Raw genomic sequence first — 21,796 nt, forward strand, 5'->3', positions numbered from 1 at the left:
TCAGCTCTCTTGACCTGGAGCTTTTAATGATACATGGGTGGGGTATCCAGTAAGTGGATGAGTACTGCTGTGGTCCAAGATGTCCAGGCTGACATTGTTCATGTTCACATCAGAATTGCGAGCACTGGTGAGTTGCATGTCTACAGGCTCCATATAGGTACAGACACGGCATAAATAACTTGCTGTTATTAATATATATATTATGAAGCAAAATAATTAAAGAACCTTCACTTTCAGTTTTGTCCAGTGACTTGCCTGGTGCAAATATGTGTGGTTTGAATCTCTATTTTGCAACTAGTTTACTGAATCACTCCCCAGAAACTGCTTTTAAGTTATGTTTAAATTATGTTTTATCTGACTACATTAGAGTTTCATAATGTATTGCTATGCAGTTCAGGTTCTGTGAGTTGAACTTTTCAAGCTGTGCATGAAGTCAAGTCTCATTACATAATCACAGAATCACAAAGGTTTCGTGGGACCTCAGGAGATCACTGAGTCCAACCTCTCTGCTAACTTGTAATCTCTTTGTATGCATCTTAGCAGCTCATCTGTCAGTCATAATTATGTGAATTACTTCATTGAATTATATGTGAGATTTTTTTCCAATACTTCCTGGAAGCTCTTTGAAAGAAGATGCCTTCCTGCTGAAATAATATAACAGCTAAGCACATATTTATTTTATCCTTATTCACCATTATGTAAAATCAAATATTTGGTGTTTTGTTTTTTTTAAAAACGCTGTAGTTAAAAGCGTAACACTTTGTGTCAAAGTGGATGAACAGTGTTTTTTGTGCAGTAGATGTTTAGTTCAACTAACCATAGCAAACCTGTGGAAATATCACATCAATTATGAACAGTGATGAAGAGGGAGCTGTTGTTAATGGCTTAGGCCCAGTTTTGAGAGGAAATATTTCATAACTTAAAGGCTGTATATATTAAATAATTTTAGCAATAACTTTCAATTGTATTTAGTATTACAAAGTCATTGCTTTTCACTTTGTCTGTAAATGCAAAGCATATCTAGTGTTTAAATCTACTTTTCCTTGAGTTTGATACTTACCAGAATGTTTTTGCTGAATTATTCACTGGAAGCATCCAGCTACTGAAGAACTGCTTTGAACCGTGTTCTGTCCTAGTTGTGGCATTGTAGGTAGCTGCATAGCACATGTTTTTCAAAGCAGTTTTCATAGCATCGTGGAATGGTTTGGATTGGAAGGGACTCTTAAGAACATCTAGTTCCAAGCTGCCTGCTACAAGCAGAGACACCTCCCTCTAGACCAAGTTGCTCAAAGCCCCATCCATCCTGGCCTTGAATGCTTACAGGGAGGGAGCATCCACAGTCTTTCCAGGCAGCCTGTTCCTGTGTCTCACCACCTTCATAGCAAAGAATTTCTTCCTAACATGTAGTCTAACATGTAAATCTACCCTCTTCCAGTTAAAAGCCATTTCCCCTCATCCTGTCGCCATGTGCCCTTATAAATAGTCTCTCCCCAGCTTTCCTGTAGGCTCCCTTCAGGTACTGGAAAACCACTATAAGGCCCCCCAGAGCCTTCTCTTCTCCAGAGACTCTCAGCCTGTCCCTGTACAGGGGAGATGCTCCAGCTTCTGATGATCTTTATGGTCCTCCCCTGGACCCGCTTAAACTGCTCAACATCCTTCTCATGTTGGGGGCCCCAGAACTGCACATACTACTCCAGATGGTGTTGCATGAGAGTAGAGGAGTGGAGGGGTAGGAAATGGTTGGCCTTCTGGGCTGTGAGCACGCACTGTCAGCTCATGTTGAGTCATTCATCAACCAACAACCCCAAGTCCTTCTCCTCAGGGCTGCTCTCAAGCCATTCTGTGCCTTACATGTATATGTGCTTGTGATTGCCCTGACCCAGGTACAGGACCTTGCACTTGGCCTTGTTGAACTTCATAAGGTAGACATGGGCCCACCTTGAGCCTGTCCAGGTCCCACTTGATGACATCCCTTCCCTCAAGTGTGTCAACTGCACAACTCAGCTTCATGTCATCTGCAAACTTGCTGAGAGTGCACTCAATCCCACTGTCTATATCACCTACAAAGATGTTGCATAGCACCGATCCCTGAGGGATGCCACTCATCACCAGTCTCCTGTTTCAGGAAATGTCACTTGGACACTGAGCCATTGACCACAACTATCTGAGTATGACCATCCAGCCAATTCCTTATCCAGTTAGTGGTCCATCCATCAAATCCATTTTTCTCCAATTTGGCAACTTGAATGTCATGTATGACAGTGTCCATGTTTTTCTTTATAACCATCTGGATCTTAAGAAATGCGTACTAATTGCTGTAAGTCATTGCATGGCAAAGCAGATTTATTGCATCTGTATTAAATAGCTCAGTTTGTTAAACTCAAATCAAAAACCTTTAGCGCTAACCAATTGAACATTCAGATGCTCCCATAGTACCATAGGACCATAATACCCTGTTGCAAGCTCCTGGTCTTACATTCTCTGATCCACCAGAGAGGACCTAAAGCCACAGCAGCTTCAGTGAAAACACCGAATTCTTAATCTTGAAGCATCTCCTTAGCAATGTTATCACCCCAAACAGATGGCAGATAGAGCAACTTGTCCATATTTGTGCTTCACATTTCTTTTAAATTATCATTTTACATTTAAATACATCTGGAACATCAGATCTTTAGCTCAGCTCAAGCAAACAGGGAATCACATGTTTTTCCTTGTTTGCAAAAGCAGGTAACTGAACACCATTAGAGTCACTGTCAATGTGAACGGCTCTATGTCCATGTATTCAGCATGTGGATTAGAAATTGAAAATAAAGATGAGTGGGGTTTGTCAAGTTTGTCTTGCCCATTTCCCTGCTCATTGGCAAATTTGTACTTTTGCTGTATGTAGATGTTGTTTACCTGCTCTTAAGAACATCTGCATAGAGATATCTTACAGTATTTCCAGGAATCTATTCCAGCACTTAAATCTCATTTGCCAGTAGAATGTTATTTCCGATATTTAATATAAATAGCTCTTGCTGCAATTAAATAAAAGAAAAAAAGTGCTTTTGGCCACCCACAGTGGAAATCCATTTCCTCCTTATAGCTTTCTCTTACATTTTTTAAGACAGCTAATAACTTTTCTGTCTTCTCCACATAACCCCATATCCTTCAGATCTTCTATTATGGCTATGCTTTATTTCGCCCTCTGACCATTTCCATTGTTTTTGCTCTGGACACCCTTTAGCTGGTCTGCAGTGTCACTGAGTGGAGGAATTCCAGCCTGAGCACTATGTTCCATCCACATCCTGATCAGTGCCAAGCAGAGAAGAAAAGTAATTTCCTGTAGCTAAGAATCTGTGCTGCTGTTTATATGTAGTCTGGCTTCTTTCTTACAGCAGGGTATAATTGACTGGCCTCCTCAGATCCTTTTCTCAGTGTTGTTGCCTGGTCAGTCAACGTGTATTTATGCAGTTGACTGTTCAAAAACACAAAATGTCACAGCTGCTGTCACTGAACTGCTGTATCTGAAATCCAGTTCTTCCTGGGGCATCTCTGATTGTCCAGTAGTTTGGTTTTTTTATTCTACTTTTCAATATCCTTGCAGATTATCACAATGTCAGGAGATTTACTGAGCTTAAATATTTTCTTTTCCTGTCTGAAAATGGTGACTATACTGTTTATGCAAGAGAGCAGTTGATGCACCTGACAGCAACTTCTTCTAACCCGTGTCGTGACATGAGTGAGTCTAAAATATCACTGAACGCACAAAATCTTCATTTTTCTTTTTTTCTTCATCCCTTTTTTTTTCCTTTCCCCTGAAGGCAAGCTTGAAGCTTCCTGTGATAACCTACAGCGTACTTCAGTACCTTTAATACAGCCTACTGTATACATAGAAGACAGAGATCCCATCCCTGAAGAACAGGTAAAAAAAAGAAGTAGTGTCATTCAGAATAAAAATTGGGCTTTATTCCTTTTTCAGTTGCTTGTGCATTCAAAGCAAGCCAAGTAGGTATCAGGAGCCATTTCATAAAGGAACTTGTAAAAGTAAGGAAAAAAATTATATATTTTCCTTCTGCTGTGTTTCACGGGAAGGTATTCCCCATCCTTGGGGAATACTTGTAGACGAAAGTGAATCTTAGGTGACTGCAATAATGTTAACTTTGCACTGAGTGGACTTAAGAATGTCAAATCCACTGGCTCTGCTCAGACAAGGCTCCATCCTTCTACCATGGTTGACCTGTGTTGAGATCACTTGATCATGCATTAGCTTCTAGAACAGGGTCTATGCTGAAAGTGAAAATGTAAAATATTACTTTTATTTCTTCAGGAATTGGAAGCCTATGTTGATTATTCTGATATGGACAATGAATATAATAGGGAAGCTTTTGACTGCTTTTCCCAGGAAGAGAGAGAGAGACAAAAACGAGAGAGAGAGGAGTCTAAAAGGGTGTTACAAGAATTGAAATCTGTGCTGGGATTTAAAGCTTCAGAAGTAGAAAGACAGAAATGGAAACAACTCCTATTCAGTGACCACGGTAAGCATTGCTTTTGAAATCCCTTTCTTAGAAAGAGTAGGTGTCTGTTTACCATCAAGTTCTTACTGTCGTAGAATTTAAATAGTGCTCAATGATAACAGTGTATCAAAGGATAGCGCTGTGTGACTTCATTTTTTTTATTATTCTATCTCTTTAAATTGTTGTAGCAATCGTTTGGCTCCAGACAAAAATACTGAGCCAAAGTATTAAGTACACAAGATATGAAGCACAGCATACAGAGAACTGTCATGCTATAAACCTTGCAAAATACATTGACTTTCTCTTGCTGCTTTCTTGTAAATATGAATTTTCATTGGGATTCATAAATAAATATTTTTAAGAATTTAAAGCATCAGAATTTATCCAAGACAAACAAAAATAGGGAGATTAAAGTGAAGAGTCAGGCTCTCAAATAATTAAAGATTTGTGAAAGACTAAGAGAGGTTTTTGTTTCTGTGAGAGAGGAAGCACACAGAATATGTATTGCAAAAAACAAAAGAACAAAAAAAACTAAGAAGGAGGAGTTCTTTCCAACTGGCCTTTACTAATTCTGGGGACTGCTGGGTAGCTCCAGCCACTGGAACCTGAAAGCAAGAATGTGAAAATTTACTTTGCTTCAGCAAGACAGTCTCAGTTCCACCAAGTCTGGGTACAACTTGACTGCTTTTGCTGCTTGAGCTGTTTGATTTATTATCTTTAATACAGGGAGTGATTTGTATTTCCTTCTTTCCATTCGCTTTCCCATTTTCATTCCTTCCTCTTTAAGACGGATTAGGATGAGCCCTCTGAAAATTGTCATATTCTAGCTTAAGGAAAACAACCCTCAAGTTTGGTGGCATATCCAAGGATTTTGCCTCTGCAGTTTTTGCCCCTAAAAACCAGCCATCAATTGCATCTCTCAGTAATTTAGTGGGAACACACAGTAACAGACTGTACCTATCTATGGGATTTTTTTTCTTTTGATATCAAGCCCACAAAAATACCTGAGCTCCACAACTTTCTTTGTTATGTCCACTTAGCTATAACTATGTTAAAAGCAATCTCTCAGCTGTTGGTATTAGCCGCTCTTTTCTTCTAAATGAGTTAAGAAACAAAAACATCAAATCGCATCAGAGTCTACTCAAGAGAAGGATTTCTGTACTATCCTTCTGATGTTAGATGGGATACCACGCAGCTTCCCAGAGGAAGCAGAAGGGAGAAATCCTATTCTCACTGCAAGTCTTCATGAATGTAGTGACTGTTACAGAAAGACTTCTTTGTCAGGAGAGCTTATGTAGGAAATTTCCTTATCTAAGTTAGCAGCTGATGCCTATCCACATTATTATCTCTTTAGGTCATTTGTGGTTATAGCTTTCTAGAAATTAATGGACTGGCTTAACTGAACAGCTGAAACAGCTGTAGGAGGAGTCCTGTAATATTGAGTAACCATTCCATTGAAGGCCTTTGTGGCTCATGCTAGTTCCTTTCTTTTTCGCATATAGATATTACATTTTTTTTAGGATTAGAAAGTCTATAATGGAGAGTGAGGGAAGTGTCGTTTCCTTCATCTGCTTGAGACTTATCACAGATTCCTCCTAAACAGTACAGAAGTTGAATATATGAGGATGGTTTATGAAAATAATTGATATTGTCTCCTTTTGGCTCTAAAACTAATTAGTTTTGGGAAAGAAAAAGAATACCCTTGAGAGATGCTGAGGCTTTAATCAAGGCACCTAGCAAGCCATTTATTAAGGTTTTTGTTTCACTAATGGGAGGGGCTGGTTTCTACATCGAAGAGGTTAGTTCCCAGCACGTTGATATGCCCAAAGAACACATCACGAAATCAGCTGCTCAGTAATTGAAATGAGTCTGGTGCAGTGCTCCTTCAGTATATGAGTTTTAAAAACAAAATAATACCAATTCTAATCTATAGTCTTTTTGTGCTATTGAAAATAATTATCCATGTGACAACTGTAGTGATACGCCTAACTTCAACTAGCTAAAATAAATGTGACTGCAGTAGGATGCAATGGAAAAATCCTGATACCGTACATTTTGTTTCCCATGAAAAGTTTCCTTATTTCCCAGAGTTATTTTCATCTCTGCTTACAGGGGTAAAGTCAGAATGGAATTAGAAAGGGAAATGCTACTTGGGAATCTGCTGTTGCCGCTCATTTATGTTCGTGCTGCTACTCTAATGGAGCTACTGCAGTTTAGGGAATCTGTTACTTGGAAATGGACATTGTATCGTTTTCTTAAAAAGAAAGACATCTGTTCTTCAAGAAGTGATTGTACCAAGTTATACTAACCCTTAACACTGGGAGGAGAGACTTCCTGGCAAGCATCCCGTTGCTGGCAATGGGACTCGCTGCTGCTACTAACTTCAAGAGAGGCTAAATTAAACCACACTTAATTTGTGAGGACATCTTACCTGGCTGTATGAATACGTGTTGTGTTTGTATGTCGTGATGTGAGATCAGATACTGCATATAAGGACTTTTGTTCTGTACCAGCTGTCTTTATTGGGTTAGGTAAACTGTTGTCTAAAATGAAGACAGTTCAATTCTGTATCCAGTGCAGAAGTTTTACCTGCTTTTAACTTGATCACGGAATGCATCATCCACGTTTGATGCCATTGTTAAACATCAGTTTTGTGCCATCTTTTTCTATCAAGCATTTTAAGGCTTAGTTCTAACAAGCAGTTATCACATTTCATTTCAGCTGTGCTTAGAAAGCACCAGTCTGTTTTAAGTTTTCTTTGATTTGTGTGGGTTTTTTTTTAATTGTTGTTGTTGGTTGTCATTGTTACTGTTTTGTTTGGTTCTGTTTTTAATCCATTTTGACACTTCCAACCTTGCATCTTTTCAGACACAAATATTATTTATACATAGCAGCTTGCTTTCAGTTATCAATTCATTTTTTCCCCTTTTTAAGCTGCAGTGAAACCCTTGTCTCCTGTAGAGTCACTGAAGCTCCAAAATAATTTGGAATCACACATGAATTCAAATACAGAAAATCAGGACTGCAGCCAAAGTTGTGATAAATCTGAAGAAAGCGGCTCTAATTCAGAAGTGAATGCTGCTGGTAAAAGCAGGACAGAATATTTGTATGAAGATCCTGAGATGGAGAGAAACAAAGACAGTCCCACTGAAGAAGGTATTTCTACAGAGGCTGAAGAAATAGTGTGCCGTGAAGGGGAAGCTGAAGATCTCCAGCCAAGTGATGCGGATGGAGTAGAAGTTTCACAGCCTCCTTCCTTGGATGCATTGCATTCGAAGATAAAGCATAGGCTGGCTCAGCTTCACATATCAACGGATTTTAACTTCACATCTGGTCTGGCTGCACAAGCTGCTGCCAGGTCTTTCTCTTTTACTACAATGCAGGAACAGACTTTTGGAGATGATGATGAGGATGAAGAGGAGGAGAAGGAGGACGGGAAGGGGCAAGAACATAAAGACCTGATGGAAGATTTTGAGGATGAAGGTAGTGGCTCTGAGAGAGAAGGAAAAGTACAAGTCTGATCTGAACTTTTAAAAACCATCAACAGACAATTTGGTAGGAAAAAAAAAAAAACCAAACCCACAACAAAACTGACGTGGGGCTTTAAAGTTAAAAATGCTGAATGGAAAAAATAATAATAATCAGGAGACCTAAATGTAATACGTCTTGTTCACTAAATCTGAGACACTAAATGGGACTTCTGAGTATGTGGAAAATTTGCAGGTAAGACAACTTCAAGCTGCAAGCACTGAGCAGTTGGCTGTTGCCTTTTTAAGATCTTAGCGATGAGTTTTGGAGATTACCTTTGTGTTTTCTGGTTTGTTTATTTATATGATGAAGTGTTGTTATTGTTTTTCTAAAAAGAATGGAAAACACTGTACTGAATTACAACAGACTGTCTTCTGCTTTCTGATTTTGTTGTTTTGGTATCAAACGTTAGTTCCAATAAAAAAACGGCATTTGTTTTGGAAGAACCCAAACTGTTCCCCATGATCTTCCTCCACCACTTCTCATGTCCGCTGTGAGTTGGCCGAGCCTCCGTAGGCATTGGTGAATCTGTGGCTAGTGATGCTCCTGGCTAAAACGTGGAGTTTTCAAGTAAAAACTTGAAAGGTCTTTTATTTTATGTGTCCTGGGGCATGAGGCTGAAGTGCGTGAAGTTGGTCGTACTTCATGTTAAGGTTTATACAGAATTTTATGAAAGGTTAATAAATGATTCATAAATGTTGTAATTCATGTTAGAAAAATGCGCAGTATGCGTTAGGGAGGGTTTTGAGCTCATCGGTATTAAGTATTATAGACAAGTAGAAGCTATTCGTTGGATTGATAATGGATGAGAATTAAATAGCTACATTAAAAAAAATAGCTATTAATCCTTTGTTAACCTTTTATAAATTGGGCCTTAATATAATGTTTGATTTGTATATTATTGTTTGTCCAGAAGTAATTTTCTTAGAGCAAAATTACCTGACAACTTACACAGTGTTTTGCTTAAATGATGTATTTGCTTTTCCCTTATACTCTTTCATTTTTCTCCTAGATCACAACTATAATGTGTGATTAAGATCCACGAGAGAGCAAGAATTATCTGTTTTCTAAGGTCTGCCTTGTAACTTTGCTGACATCTAAACACACTAAGTCTGTTTAGATGTTGTGCTAAAGGGATATGGCTTAGTGGGAAAGTATTGGTAGTAGGTGGATGGTCGGAGTTGGATGTTCTCAGACATCTTTTCCAACCTTGGTGATTCTATTTGAGGTTACTTATGTTGTTTTTCTCTGCAGTGGTGTGAGGGAAAGCAGCAAACTGATATGGCAGTGATCACCTCACCTAGAATCTGGTTAATGGTTTTCCTGCCTTTCCTTATGCTCTCAAATGCAAAATGAGGCGAAGGACTCGTGTCTCTGATGGTGAGAGATCTGCTTCTTAGTGTGGATGTGGATAAACCTGCAGTCACAGAATGCCTCAGCAGTTACTTATCAGCTGTCTCTTAAGGCTTGCTGATTTTTTAGAATAGAGTGTATGGAGATACAAGTGGTTCACAGCAGTATCTTTCCTAGGGTGCTGTCTTGAGAAGTGAGGAAACTAAAGAAAGTCAGCAGGTCAGGACAGGACTCTTGATATATGTCCGAAAATGTTCTTACTTTCAGCCTCACTCTCCATCTGTTAGTAATTTTGTGTGAATGCTGCAAGTATGAACCCTTTTTTTTCCACAGTTCCTATAGAGTTGAATAGCAATTTATAGAGAAAGTTGTATGTGATTTAAGCTATTCTTTCGCAATATAATGTCTGTCTTCTCCCTTACAGACAGATTTGGGTAAAAGAATGTTTTGACGTACTTCGCTAACCAGTAACACTGGATTTTGTACCCCTCATTATGTGCGACTGAAAGCTGAGTGGGTGGGTGACTGGAAGTTGAGTGGGACTAGGAAAGATGCTTCTCAAACTACATCCAGAAGCTAAGTCTCCTCTAAGTGGTAGGATTCATTCTTCCCTAGGCCCATAAAAGTTAGAGTAAGATGATGAAAGACTATTTTATTTTTTCTGTGGTAAGCAATTGAGTCTAGAACAACTACTTTGGATAAGCAGTGTTTGAAGCAGTGTCCATGCTTCTGAAACATAAGTCTTCCTCATCCTTGACTTGAGATCCTTGATCCTTCACTAAGTGCCCAGGTGTTTTTGTTCCTAGCTAACTGTTCTGACTGCCTAACTGTATGTTCCATTAATGCTTTTCCACAAAGTCACCTATACCTTATTATCTGGTATTGTGTATCCCCAAACTGATACTTTTTCCACCTAAACTTAGTTCACAGTTTAGTTGGCTGCAATACCACCGTGGAAAAATAATCGAATTTAGAATATGAATTATAACTCTTTTCAAAGTTTTGGTTGAAATCAGTAGTCACATGAGTTCTTTGCAATGCTACCGAAATAGATTTCAGATTTTACATCTGTAAGAGTTCCTAGTTCTTCATTCCTTTTCTGCAGTCCTTAGTAAAAGAAGGAAAACAGAACTTGCCAGCTCATTTATAATATGCTGGTCCCGGTGATGAAACTGGCCTAAGAAACCCCATCTACCATTAGTTGTTCTCTTTCACCCATCAGATGGGTTCAACACAAGTTTTTGTGCCTATGTTATTAATCAGCCTACTTACTTAACATGGTCCAAAAAAACCCATCCTTTTTGGAGTTTACTTTTGCATTGCTTATTCCAATGATGCAATTTACAGCATTGACCTCCAAACAGCTGTATCAGCATATACTGTGTTACTTGCATGAGGCTCAGGATTGTTCACATTTATGTTATTGGCAGAGACTATGTACTGTGAAATTACACTTCGATGTTAGAGATGAGCGTGATGAAAGTATGACCTTTTGGAGCAAACTCTGAATCTACTTGAACAGATATATTTTCTGCAAGAAAATTAATTGATTTGTATGGTTTTAGTGCAGTCTTAGGAGTTGTATAAATGAACGTCTGTGCTCACTTGCTTTCTCTCCCCCTAATCACATTATATGTAACTGCCATCAGGTCATTTATTTTATTTTATTGAATATACTCCCTGCATAAAAAATTTGGCAGACAGTCTACAGCTTACAAAACATGGCTTCCTTTTATTTCATAACTAGGTTCTGCCTGCATATAGTCTGTTGTGATCAAGAGTTCCTCGTGGTAATGTCGTCTGACAGGACTATGTGTAAATGCTGTAGATTCCTTTAAGAACCTGACAGATTTGGTTTGGGTTTTTTTTGTAATATTTTTTTATTGCTGCATTTAAAATAACGTGTAGACACACTGAACCGTATATTAGAGCTAAATTGTTGTGTTAATATATTGAGCGTGTCAAGGTCTAAGTGCTGTTCCGTGTTCTTTGGCTCATGAGCGTAGGTAGGGACTTTAGTAAAAACAGAACATTTATTTCTTAGCGCTTTGTAACTTCTTTAAATAAGTTAATCAGGAAATCTACACGAAATAATGAAGCAAGCCAAAGGATATCACAGCCAAAATTCTCTGTGAAGAACAGAGCTAATGATAACTGTGTATTCCATTCCCAGTTAGGAGCTTTGTGAAGTTGTAAAGAAACAAGCAATGACATTGAATTCAATAATTTCTTCCTATCTACCTGGAAGTCATTCCAAAGATGGTATTTGCTTCTTAGGTTGGATTTCAATCTACCGCTACATCTTTTATGTAGCATAACTTTATGGTTAAAGATACCTAAATAGGGACAAAGAACTATAATAAAGACATTAGTGGCTCTTTTTTTTTTAGTGTATATCTTGGTGACCTAAATGTAACATTGATGTAATGGAAGCATATATCGAGAATTACAGACAAAACAGACTCTTTCAGATGGAGTGGAGCATGCCTGAGTCAGTTGTAAGCAAGACTGGCAAACTTGAGAGGTCTGGTTGTACTAACAAGGTAGTTCTACTCCTGACAGAGGGTTCCTAGATATCACTGAGCCTTGTATTTTGTTAGATACCCTCAAGATGACATTTGGAAGGGTGGCCATTCTTAACGATATTTCAGACTTTGCCCTGAGTGCATTTATGTTTACAGCACTGGAAATATTATGTGCATCTGAGCAGCAGAATTTGCAATTGTCTTACTAATGTCTCTGCTAGCTTTAGAAATAAGTATAAATGGTGGACTGTGTAGAGTTGGCGGCCTACAGTGAACGCTGTAATCTTGTTGTCTGCCTTCCTTTTTCAAACAGGAACAAGGGCTCAAGTATACTAAGCTGGCCTTCTTTTAAAGTGTTTAGTGAAGGGCTGCTCTGCAAGTGGCTTGTTCCCATGGTTAATTACTCTTTAGAATTAAGAATTATTTTCATAAGACAAAAGGTTTTTTTGTAGTGTCTTATCTGGAAAAAGAAAAAAAAGGGAATGAGAGGGTATGAGAAAGGCACTTGGTCAGTGCAGAGGGTTGAACTACTCTCATATCTCATCCATGGCAGGGACTAATAGCAGATGCTGTGAGAAGGGTAGGAAAAAGGGAGCTTATGTTGTGATGAGCTGCTTCCCAGCCATTTGTGTCTCAGGCGGTTCTTGAGCCAGTGGAGGTAGCTGTCAGCTTAACAGCTCACAGTGGAATTTTCTTCCAAGTGATTGAATGAACTTGTTCAGTCTCACATTTGGTTGATTATTACTAGTTCCAATGCCATGATGTGCTCATCTTTTAGTTGTCTACAAGCTAGAAGATTTGTCAATATTATGTTTGTTTGTTTGTTAGTTTTTCAACTGAGTGAGCCCACTTCTGTTGGCGCATCCACAGAGGGTTGTATTTTCCACATTTTGATTGCTTTCCTTAGAAATCTGTCCTGCCCTTTGATCTATAATGGCCAAAGTATGCTACAATACTCCAGATGTAACCTCAGCAGTGCTGAGTATGGAGTTAAAATCACCTCCCATAAAACACAGAACCATTAAAGTATTTCTGAGTCCATCTAGGAACAAAATCTTTTCAGATCTCTTAACCCCAGATACTACGATGAAAAATGAAAATATTTGGTCTGATGGAGGAGAAATATTTATTCATTCTCAGCAGGATTTGGTTGGACAGTGTTTTTCTTTGCTAACAAAACAAAGAGTTGTTAAATCAAACTGATCTTCCAACAGCTGCCACCTGGTCTGACACAAACTAAAGATGCCAAACAACACTTGTTTAAATCTCAGCTTGATTTTTTGTCAGAGCTATTCTGATCTCTGATGAGTGGGCGCGTATCACAAAATACATTATCACAAAAATGTGACAGAGAATATGTGGATATCAGAGATCAAACTGAAGGTTTCCGACTCATTTGCAAACTGCTGGCAGGTGTGCTTTATTCGTATTCTCATTGTATTTAATTTGTTAATCTGTATGCTTTTATTCTACCACCTCGAATTCTAAATACCAAAAAAATATCTAACTTGATTTATTTGACTTGGAAATTTTGTGCAGTGACCAGGTAGGTGGCAATGGTATCAGAACTGTGGTGATAAGGCTTGACATATGTAGGGTAAAATATACCTTCCATGTATTTTTTTCTTTGTGCACCGATAAAACAATGCAGTTTGAGCTATAGCTACCCAGTATGTAACTGTTTCAGATCGTCTCCCTCACCTGTCACACTGCCAGCTCTTAAGTCATTGGCAGGTTTGTAGGATTAAAATTTGATCCAGCAGCTTACACGCTCTGTGAGCCCATTTCACACTTCATGAAATTACTACAGGATTTTGGAGCAGTGACTATAATTTAGCAGAAGAAAAAGGCTTGTTCCTCCTTTACAAAGTGGCTTATTTTAAAAGGGTTGAATTGGACCAAAATATGAATACTTTTACCATCAGCATATTTTGACCTTTGTACCTGCTCAGATTTAAATGTTAAAGGCTTCACACACAGTCTGCCTTAGGGGATGCTGTTCTGTAGTGGTTTAAACCAATCTAGGTCCCGGCTGCCGTGGCCTTGCCATGGCTGTGATCTCAGTGCCTCCGTTAGTCTGGCTTTTGCCACCACTCAGATATGTAGGAGCCCAGCCTGGCTGAAAATGTATTGCAGCTTTAGCTTTTAGTATGGCTGGATCCCTCAGTTAATTCACTGTGTGGTTGAAAGTGCACCAGTAGCATGTCAGGGGAGTTGGAAGGAATACATGCCTTGGCAATGAGGAGAAATGCCGTAGACCAAATTTAAATCAATGTTTACATGCCGCAGATTACATCATTAGTGTCTGTACTGAGGTGGGAAAAACTCAACTCCTTGTGTTATTTCATCTCCGTATTTTCTGTTGATTGAGAAAAAAAAAAAAATCAGCTTGATTCTTCTGTTTCTTCAGCATTGGAATGTCCAGAGGAGGGCAACTACAGTGATCATAGGGCTGGAGCATCTGTCCTGTGAGGAAAGGTTGATGGAACTGGGCTTGTTTAGCTTGGAGAAGAGAAGGCTCTGGGACACCTCATTGCAGCCTTCCAGTATTTGAAGGGAGCATATAAACAGGAGGGGGAACAGCTGTTTACAAGGGTGGATGGTGATAGGACAAGGGGAATAGTTTTAAACTGAGACAGGGGAGGTTTAGCTTAGATATTAGGATGAGATTTTTCACAGAGGGTGATGATGCACTGGCACAGGTTGCCCAAGGAGGCTGTGGATGCCCCATCCCTGCAGGCATTCAAGGCCAGGCTGGATGTGGCTCTGGGCAGCCTGGTCTGGTGGTTGGTGACCCTGCACAGTGCAGGGGGGTTGGAACTGGATGATCATTGTGGTCCTTTTCAACCCAGGCCATTCTATGATTCTATGATTATGACTAGATCTAGCAGTGCATGCTGACTTTCCCAGCTGACTTGAGAACTGAAACAGAATATGGACACCCTAATGGGGAGTACTACAGTCAAAACAGAAATAATGATATATAGCAAAGTCAATATACACTGAGAGGCTTTTGTATGTAATTCTGCCTTGCTGAAAAACACCAGGTTGTGCTTTGGAAATAATTGTGATTTTAGTACTTGGTCCCAAAATAACTGTCATTAGTTGACTTGATCTGTGCACAAATCTTAATATTTAAAGACTGCTTCCTGACCTTCTCCAGCTGCACAGATAAGAAATGAAAATAATCTCAGATTTCCAAATAGAGAGTGACCAATACTTTCCGTTAGTTTGTGCTATTAAAAAGGCATCCATTCCTAGATAAATAAAAAGAGAAGAAAAAAAAAGTTAGTGCTTAATATAATTCCTCAGTAGTTTTTATTAACAGTCATGCATTTGATCTCAATAGAAGCACCATAAATTAGGATTGTTTATAACATTTGATGTGTGTTTCTAAAAATAATAATAGAAAGCTTTCAATGTAATACTGGATAAAAGCCAGAAGTCTGTTAATTGTCCCCAAGATCTTTCATCCGAAGTTACAGGTGGTCAAATTTAAACAAGTTCACGCTGACGTTTTCTGTGCTGCTTGGTATGGCATCGTGTTTAGTATTCCCAAGTGAATGCTCACAGTCTGCGTGCACCTGTGTGCTCGAGGCCTGCGAAAGTTGTGTAGATCTGCATACATCATGCAGTGGCACTCAGTGAAACCTGTTTAGGAGCAAGAAGCTTCAAAAGCATTTGAGGCTTATTGTCTCTTTCTTGTTCTATTTCAACATCCATGTAGCATGCAATCCCAGTCAAATTTTCCTTTCTCAGCTTTCCTCTTCATAGGCCATGCAAACCAATGGCATTCGGTTTTGTTTTCCATTTTCCCACCTTAGCTACTATTCTATAATGCACTAAGTTGTTTATCTGCCTGTCCGGAGCTCTAGAAACTCTAATCTAATCAATCTAAGCAGTTGTGTTTAAACCTTTCCCACTTCCCGTATGTGTTCAGAGCACAAGTGCTACTGAATCTCCTCCGGATCAAACTGTTCTGAATTTTTATTGAGCAGCGTTAATGGATTGTTTCTGAAGTGGTTTAGATACGTATATGTACACATACACGCTTCATATAGTACATGTATATTGCCTGGTATCACGCTGGAAGTCTCATCTAGCAAAGAAGTCGTATTTTTCTGTTATCAAACTTTCAAGTTACTCAGAAGAAAAGCTTCATTCTTGTTTATCCAATGGAAGAGTAATTTCTACTAAGTAGGCTGCGTGGAGTTACCTAAAATACACCTTGCTTTTACACCATTAGTTAGAAAAACCAAGATTTCTCTTATCAAAGCTTTGTACCTGAGCTGCTGTGAGTGCCTGTATGCCCATCTGCCCTGTCTTAAGCCTCTAAACAATACACCTTCCTCAGCATTTCCTGCCTAAGTCTTAGCATTTCCCAAAATAAGGCCTAAGGGCACCCTAGGTTTCCAAGAAAGCCAAAGGAAAAGAAAGAATCTTGATACGCTGCTTTTTAATTGGTTAATAAATGAAAGCTAAACTATAAGAGGAAATGTTTAAGAGAACAAACTACAGCAAGAGACTCTTGGCAGGGCTACAGAGGGAAATCACACATGATACGTTCTGAAGTTCAGACACTGGGAAGGATCTATGATTCCTCTTCAGTGCAGAGACAGGACGTGCTCACCAGACCGGTAGTCTTCAGTAGCTTCTAAAAAAGAGCTGTGTTTTAGCTACATTCCATTGCCACAGAAAGATGCCTGTTGTGCTGTTGTATCAAGCTGTACGTAAATCTATCTCCGTATTTTTTTTCTTTAAAGCTCAGTATCATGTCAGTCACCTTCCTTAGGCAGCACTGAAAACCTGTCTGGTTTGTCTCCACTGGGAGCCTCTTCTGCACCCAGCCTGCCAGCTGTTGGCACTGCTTTAAGCTCAGTGTTGTTGAGATTGGTCTCAAGCAGGTTTCGATAAGCAGTGCCTTAAGGCAGGTGTGAAGCCTAGGGGCTGTCCGCCTTAAGGCTCTGAGAACTAAAGTCCTGGGTCAGATGCCTGTAGAGCAGGACATGACCCACTTGTATTCCTGGGCTTCTGCCCTTCCATTGTGACAGGGTTGCTTGACTGAAATTCCCCCCAGTTCTCACCTTTCTCTTTTTCTTGCTTTCCCATTTTACATCCTTCCTTTTTTCCCCAAGGATATGAAACAGGACCCAAGGTCCTTCCCCACTTTCAGAAAGCATCTTCTCAATTGTAATGTTGATCATTTTGAAAATATTGTTTTGTTTCTATTATTTCTTCAGGGTCTGTAATAAAAGTCTGCTTCACTATTACACGTGTGACCCTTTCTCCTTATCTCATATCCCTGACAGCTCTCTAGGTGTTGAGAGTATTGTTTAGCTATCCTTCAATTAGTAATGATTGAATGGAAGGGGGAATGCTTTTACAGGGCTGTGTAAATGCTGTATCAGCACTGTTGTTCAGTCTCTTATGCAGAAGTTTCTTTATTATTTCACTTTCATCCTGAAGATGAAATTCATTTTAAACAATCTTGGCTGTAGTTAATTTCTGCAGTGCATTTTGCTGGCTCGTTAGTACAAGCACTTTAGTAATGAGCACTGGTTACTCCTATCTGCGTAAGTGCTGACTGAGGAAAGAATGTTTTTCTGGGTGTCCTATGCTTCTGGCTGCACCTTCCCATAATTTTTCAGAGACCATTATGCTGTGCACCCATGCAGTAATTATTACCAAAAACCCCTTTTAGCATTACATAAGTGACTCTGTACATTGGGCTTTAGGAATAGAATAACAGAAGACCAGTGGTGGAGTCTCCTTCTATGGAGATATTCCAGACCAGCCTGCACACCTACCTGTGCGGCCTGCTGTAGGGAACCTGCTTTAGCAATGGGGTTGGACTTAAGGATCTCTTGAGATCCCTTCCAGCACCTTCAACTGTGTGGTTTATGAACAGAACAAATGCTGTATAGGTTCTCCTGGTGTCAGGAGCTGTGCTGCACATCTATTCCTGCAAGTCTTCCCTGTACCTGCTCTTCCATTGTTGACCACTGTTCCTATTAGTATGACTCACCGTCACCTAATTCATGTCCCCAGGAAGGAATTTGTAGAGATGATCAGGGAAGAAGGGAAGTGGTTTCATTTTGAAAGGTAAGGGGATGCTTAGTGAGGCAGGACTATCTATTCTTACATATTTAATACTGATGCTTAATTGGTGGCTGATGTTTTTTTGTAGTACAAAAGGCCTTGCTTATTCTTTGCTGTTTCCTGCTTTGTTTGTTTGTTTTCACACGTAATACTGAACAGATCCAATTGCTGCTGTTAGAAGGAGCTGCCTACCAAGAGGAATCCACAGTGTTTTTCTTTACTTGGAGATTTTTCAAATGCTAAATTGCCTCTGTGTGTTCTTCATAATTGTACCATATGCAAATACTCTTCAGGAATTGATATGACCACTTCAGATAGTCAATATTTTCTATGTAAGAACTGTACGTTTCCTATACTGCCACGAATGTATATATATCTATGAAGACTTAAGATTGTATCTTTTTTTGACTATGCCTCTTTCTTCAACCATCTGGAACTTTCTCCCTGTTCTCCAGTTCTCTGCTAATTTATTAGACACTTGTGTTATACTGTGTACCTTTTTGTATCAGCTGTACCTCTGTTTCTCCTTTCGCTCATTAAAACCTGTTCTTCTCATCCTTTTTCTGTGCTGCTTCATACTGGAAATATTTGTATTGTTTCAGGTGACCTGGTCTCCTCTACAGATCAGGATCTGTTTGCTTACTTCCAGTAAGCGCAACTATTTCACAAAGAAGAAAATGCTGTCCAGCAAGAAATAAGTCTGTGAACAGGTAGAGAAATGATACAGCTCTGCTTACCCTCCCAATGAGCAGCAGAATCTTCAGTATTTCACTAATGCTAATCCCCATTTAGCAGTGCAAGAGCGTCCTTGGTATGCTGTCCTATTCTCAATATGATTGTTTTCATGGCATGGTATAGAGGAAGGATGAGTGTGAGGCATTGAAATCAAGTAAGTAGTTGAATAGAAAGTGCACATGCACCTACCTATATGCTGAGTATCTGGCAATTTCTGAAGTCAGTATATTGGCTGACAAGAGGGAAAATACCATAAGCATCCACTCTTGGAGAACCTGTTTTGTCTTTAATTAGGCACTTAGTGAAGGGTGAAATTAATTACCTCTTTAGCACCGCCAATATAGTACAGTGTATGGAAACAGCTATGTCACTTAGCCTTGGCTTTCTCTGACTCTTTGTCACCTTCTCCTTCATTTAGACTGTTTTTTGTGCCTCCATTTGCACCTGCTCATGTCCTTGAAGCCTGTGCATAAAGGACCCTTGTGGAATGTCCCAGTGGTGGCATCTGGGGATTTCTTGTCACGGTGCTGTGGTAGCAAGGAGCAGAAACGCACACGGAGTAACTGTGCTGGCTCCGTGACAACCTGTGACATCAGTTACACTCAGCTGTAGGTTACACAAACGCCTGTCTGTGTGACTGCGTGAACTCGCTTGGAAAGCTGCATTTCAGGAAGGTGCCACAGTGGGAAACATAGACAAGAATCTGCATGTGGAATCACATGCACCATTGCAGCCTTCCCAGCCATTCAGAGGAGCGTACATTGCTGTCAACTGCTTATCAGTTATTAACAGTGCTGCTCATCAGCGTCACACCCAGTAAGATGTGCTGGTTAAATGAGTGGTGGAATGTGGGGGCCTTTGCACTCATACCAGGCTCTCTAAAGTTCGGGCCTGATTACTTGTTTGGAGCACCACCAAACTGTAAATAATGATAGGGCTCTCAAAAGCTCTGCAATAAATGCATTGCAGGAGTTGCTGTTATTTCCCTTTTCTGCCCCATTTTCATTTATTCTTTGGGAACTGTTCTGCAATAGAGCTAACTGCTGCAGCACGTGCTTTAACTACTGGCAGTGCTCCTCCGTGGCCATTGTGCTCAATATGCAGGTGTGAAATATTTAACCCTCAGCTGCTGTTTGTCCGGGTTGTGCCTCTAAAGCTTCCATTCAACTATTACTTAAACCATGAAGCTCAGTGCTGTTAGATATCTGACTAAAGTAATTAGTCAGTCTTTTAATAGCAATTTAATCTTTATGGGTAGCGCCAAGAAGTAGATACAAAAGCCCTTAAAACAACGAGGTCTGTCAGATGTGTTACAAAAGAAATGAAGGATGTGCCTGGGACCTTCACCTCCATTTCCTTATTTCCTTCTTCCAGTAGCTGTCAGGATTGGCTCAGAGTGGTTCTGCAGCTCAGCAGTTATGGGCAGGCGGTCTTAACTGCTGAATGACACAGGAAGGAATATAGGAGATGGAGAACTTGTAAGTGCACCAGATTACTTTGGTGCTGAATCTGCTGTACTTGCTACTCTTGGTCACAGTGCTTTATATTTAAGATGCTGAAGAAAAGTGCCAAAGGTCTTGGAACAAAGTGATTGAAAACAACAGCGATGGAAGGTAAATACCTGAACCTGAAATCAGCCGGAAGACTGTAACCCATGCGGTAATCATTTCTTGTCTTAGCTATTTGTTTCTGAAGGTCTTTAGTTGACTTGCTGTACCCATTGAAAATATAGTTGGCAAAGAGTAGCTTTCCTTGAATGTACATCTGCCAAAGAAGAGAAGAAAACAATGTAGAATTGGCAAAAGGAACCATTTGTTCTAAATGAAAATGACGGGTTGAGAAACAAACAAGCAAAGTTGTTAGCAGGTCTGACTTATAGCTTTATTGTAGCTTACAGCTTTCACCTTCCATTACTTCCTCTCTTCACTAAAGCACTGGCTTGCATTTAGGAAATCAGAAGGTTTTCAGAGCACTGAGGCTAATCCCCACTGACTGCAGACTGACTGGCTTCACTGGATTTTCAATAGTGAGAACCATTTAAGCAAACATTCTATCCAAAGCTGCTTGTGTTGTGGGATGTTCTCAGTATCCCACAGCTGGAGGCATCTGGATTATTTTATAGTAGCTCTCAGCGTGGGGGACAGAGAGTCAGGACTTTCTGAATACTTCAGGATAATCTTGGGGGTCTTTTCTAACCTTGGTGATTCTGTGTTTGAGTCAATGCAATAGATGTATGCACTAGAAGGAAAACCAGAGATCCACTGAATTGTTTTTGTCTTATGCTGTTATTTATTCCTCCCCAATGTAACCAGTATTTAATATGATGTAGAACACTGCTTTTGCTTGTGGGTAATAGAGAAACAAGTGTTTTATATCAGTTTTTTCAGTTTTATAGGCAAAAATTCTTATAATAGCCATGTTTTACTCAACTGAAACAATTTTCTTTCAGCCCAGCAGCTGGTCTCCCTATGAAGAGCTCTCTTTACCTGGACTCACAGCAGTGCAGAACTGGAAGGACTAAGCAGTGTGTTTCATACCTGCTCACCATTGCACTGTCATATAGATCCTCCTGCTGCAAGCATTGTGTGGTCCTGTCTAAGTGCAACACCCAACACTCCTCTCTTTGGCTGTTTAACCACTGTCATTCTCCCATTACCAGAATCTGTTGGGCACGCACTATTTCTGTTACTTTCTTTAGAGCTTTGACTCCCTTTCAGCCTGGTTGAGGTGAAAGCTGTAACAAGCAGACAGGGAAGGAGACTTTTGCTACTGCAGGTTGCCCACAGTTAGCTTTAAAAGCTTACAGATAGCACTGCTACATTCTGATAGGTGTGTTCCATAATTGTACAAAATGAAGAGGCTGTTGGAAGCAGTGGATAAATGTCTTGCAAAGATGCAAAATCTGAAGCATTAGCATGCAATGCCTTGAAACTGTTCTAAGAGCAGAGCTGAGAAGGCTGCCTCTGGCACTGCCCATTGCTACGAGGGGAATGCTGCCCCTATTGCAATTCACCTGGTTGTCTCTGTGGAGTTAAGACACGGGGGAATTTTGTTATTCCT

General features: G+C 39.8%; 2 protein-coding genes across 2 annotated transcripts in view; one reads left to right on the forward strand and one right to left on the reverse strand.

The window, feature by feature from the left end:
• The window catches only part of VEZT (vezatin, adherens junctions transmembrane protein), a 39,094-nt gene extending 30,618 nt beyond the window's left edge, over nt 1–8,476 (forward strand). Inside the window, 3 exon segments of the mRNA XM_085515063.1 lie at nt 3,804–3,904; nt 4,310–4,517; nt 7,431–8,476. Of these exon segments, the coding sequence (XP_085371189.1) occupies nt 3,804–3,904; nt 4,310–4,517; nt 7,431–8,017 (896 nt within the window). The 3' untranslated portion in view covers nt 8,018–8,476.
• Nucleotides 8,477–11,238: 2,762 nt separating this feature from the next.
• Nucleotides 11,239–21,796, reverse strand: part of LOC107311692 (uncharacterized protein C3orf20 homolog) — a 29,967-nt gene continuing 19,409 nt past the window's right edge. The window contains 2 exon segments of the mRNA XM_032443958.2: nt 11,239–15,159; nt 20,358–20,500. Of these exon segments, the coding sequence (XP_032299849.2) occupies nt 15,129–15,159; nt 20,358–20,500 (174 nt within the window). The 3' untranslated portion in view covers nt 11,239–15,128.

Source organism: Coturnix japonica, chromosome 1 (genome assembly GCF_054131305.1).
Source record: "Coturnix japonica strain WE chromosome 1, WE-NBRP24, whole genome shotgun sequence".
Classification (NCBI taxonomy): domain Eukaryota; kingdom Metazoa; phylum Chordata; class Aves; order Galliformes; family Phasianidae; genus Coturnix; species Coturnix japonica.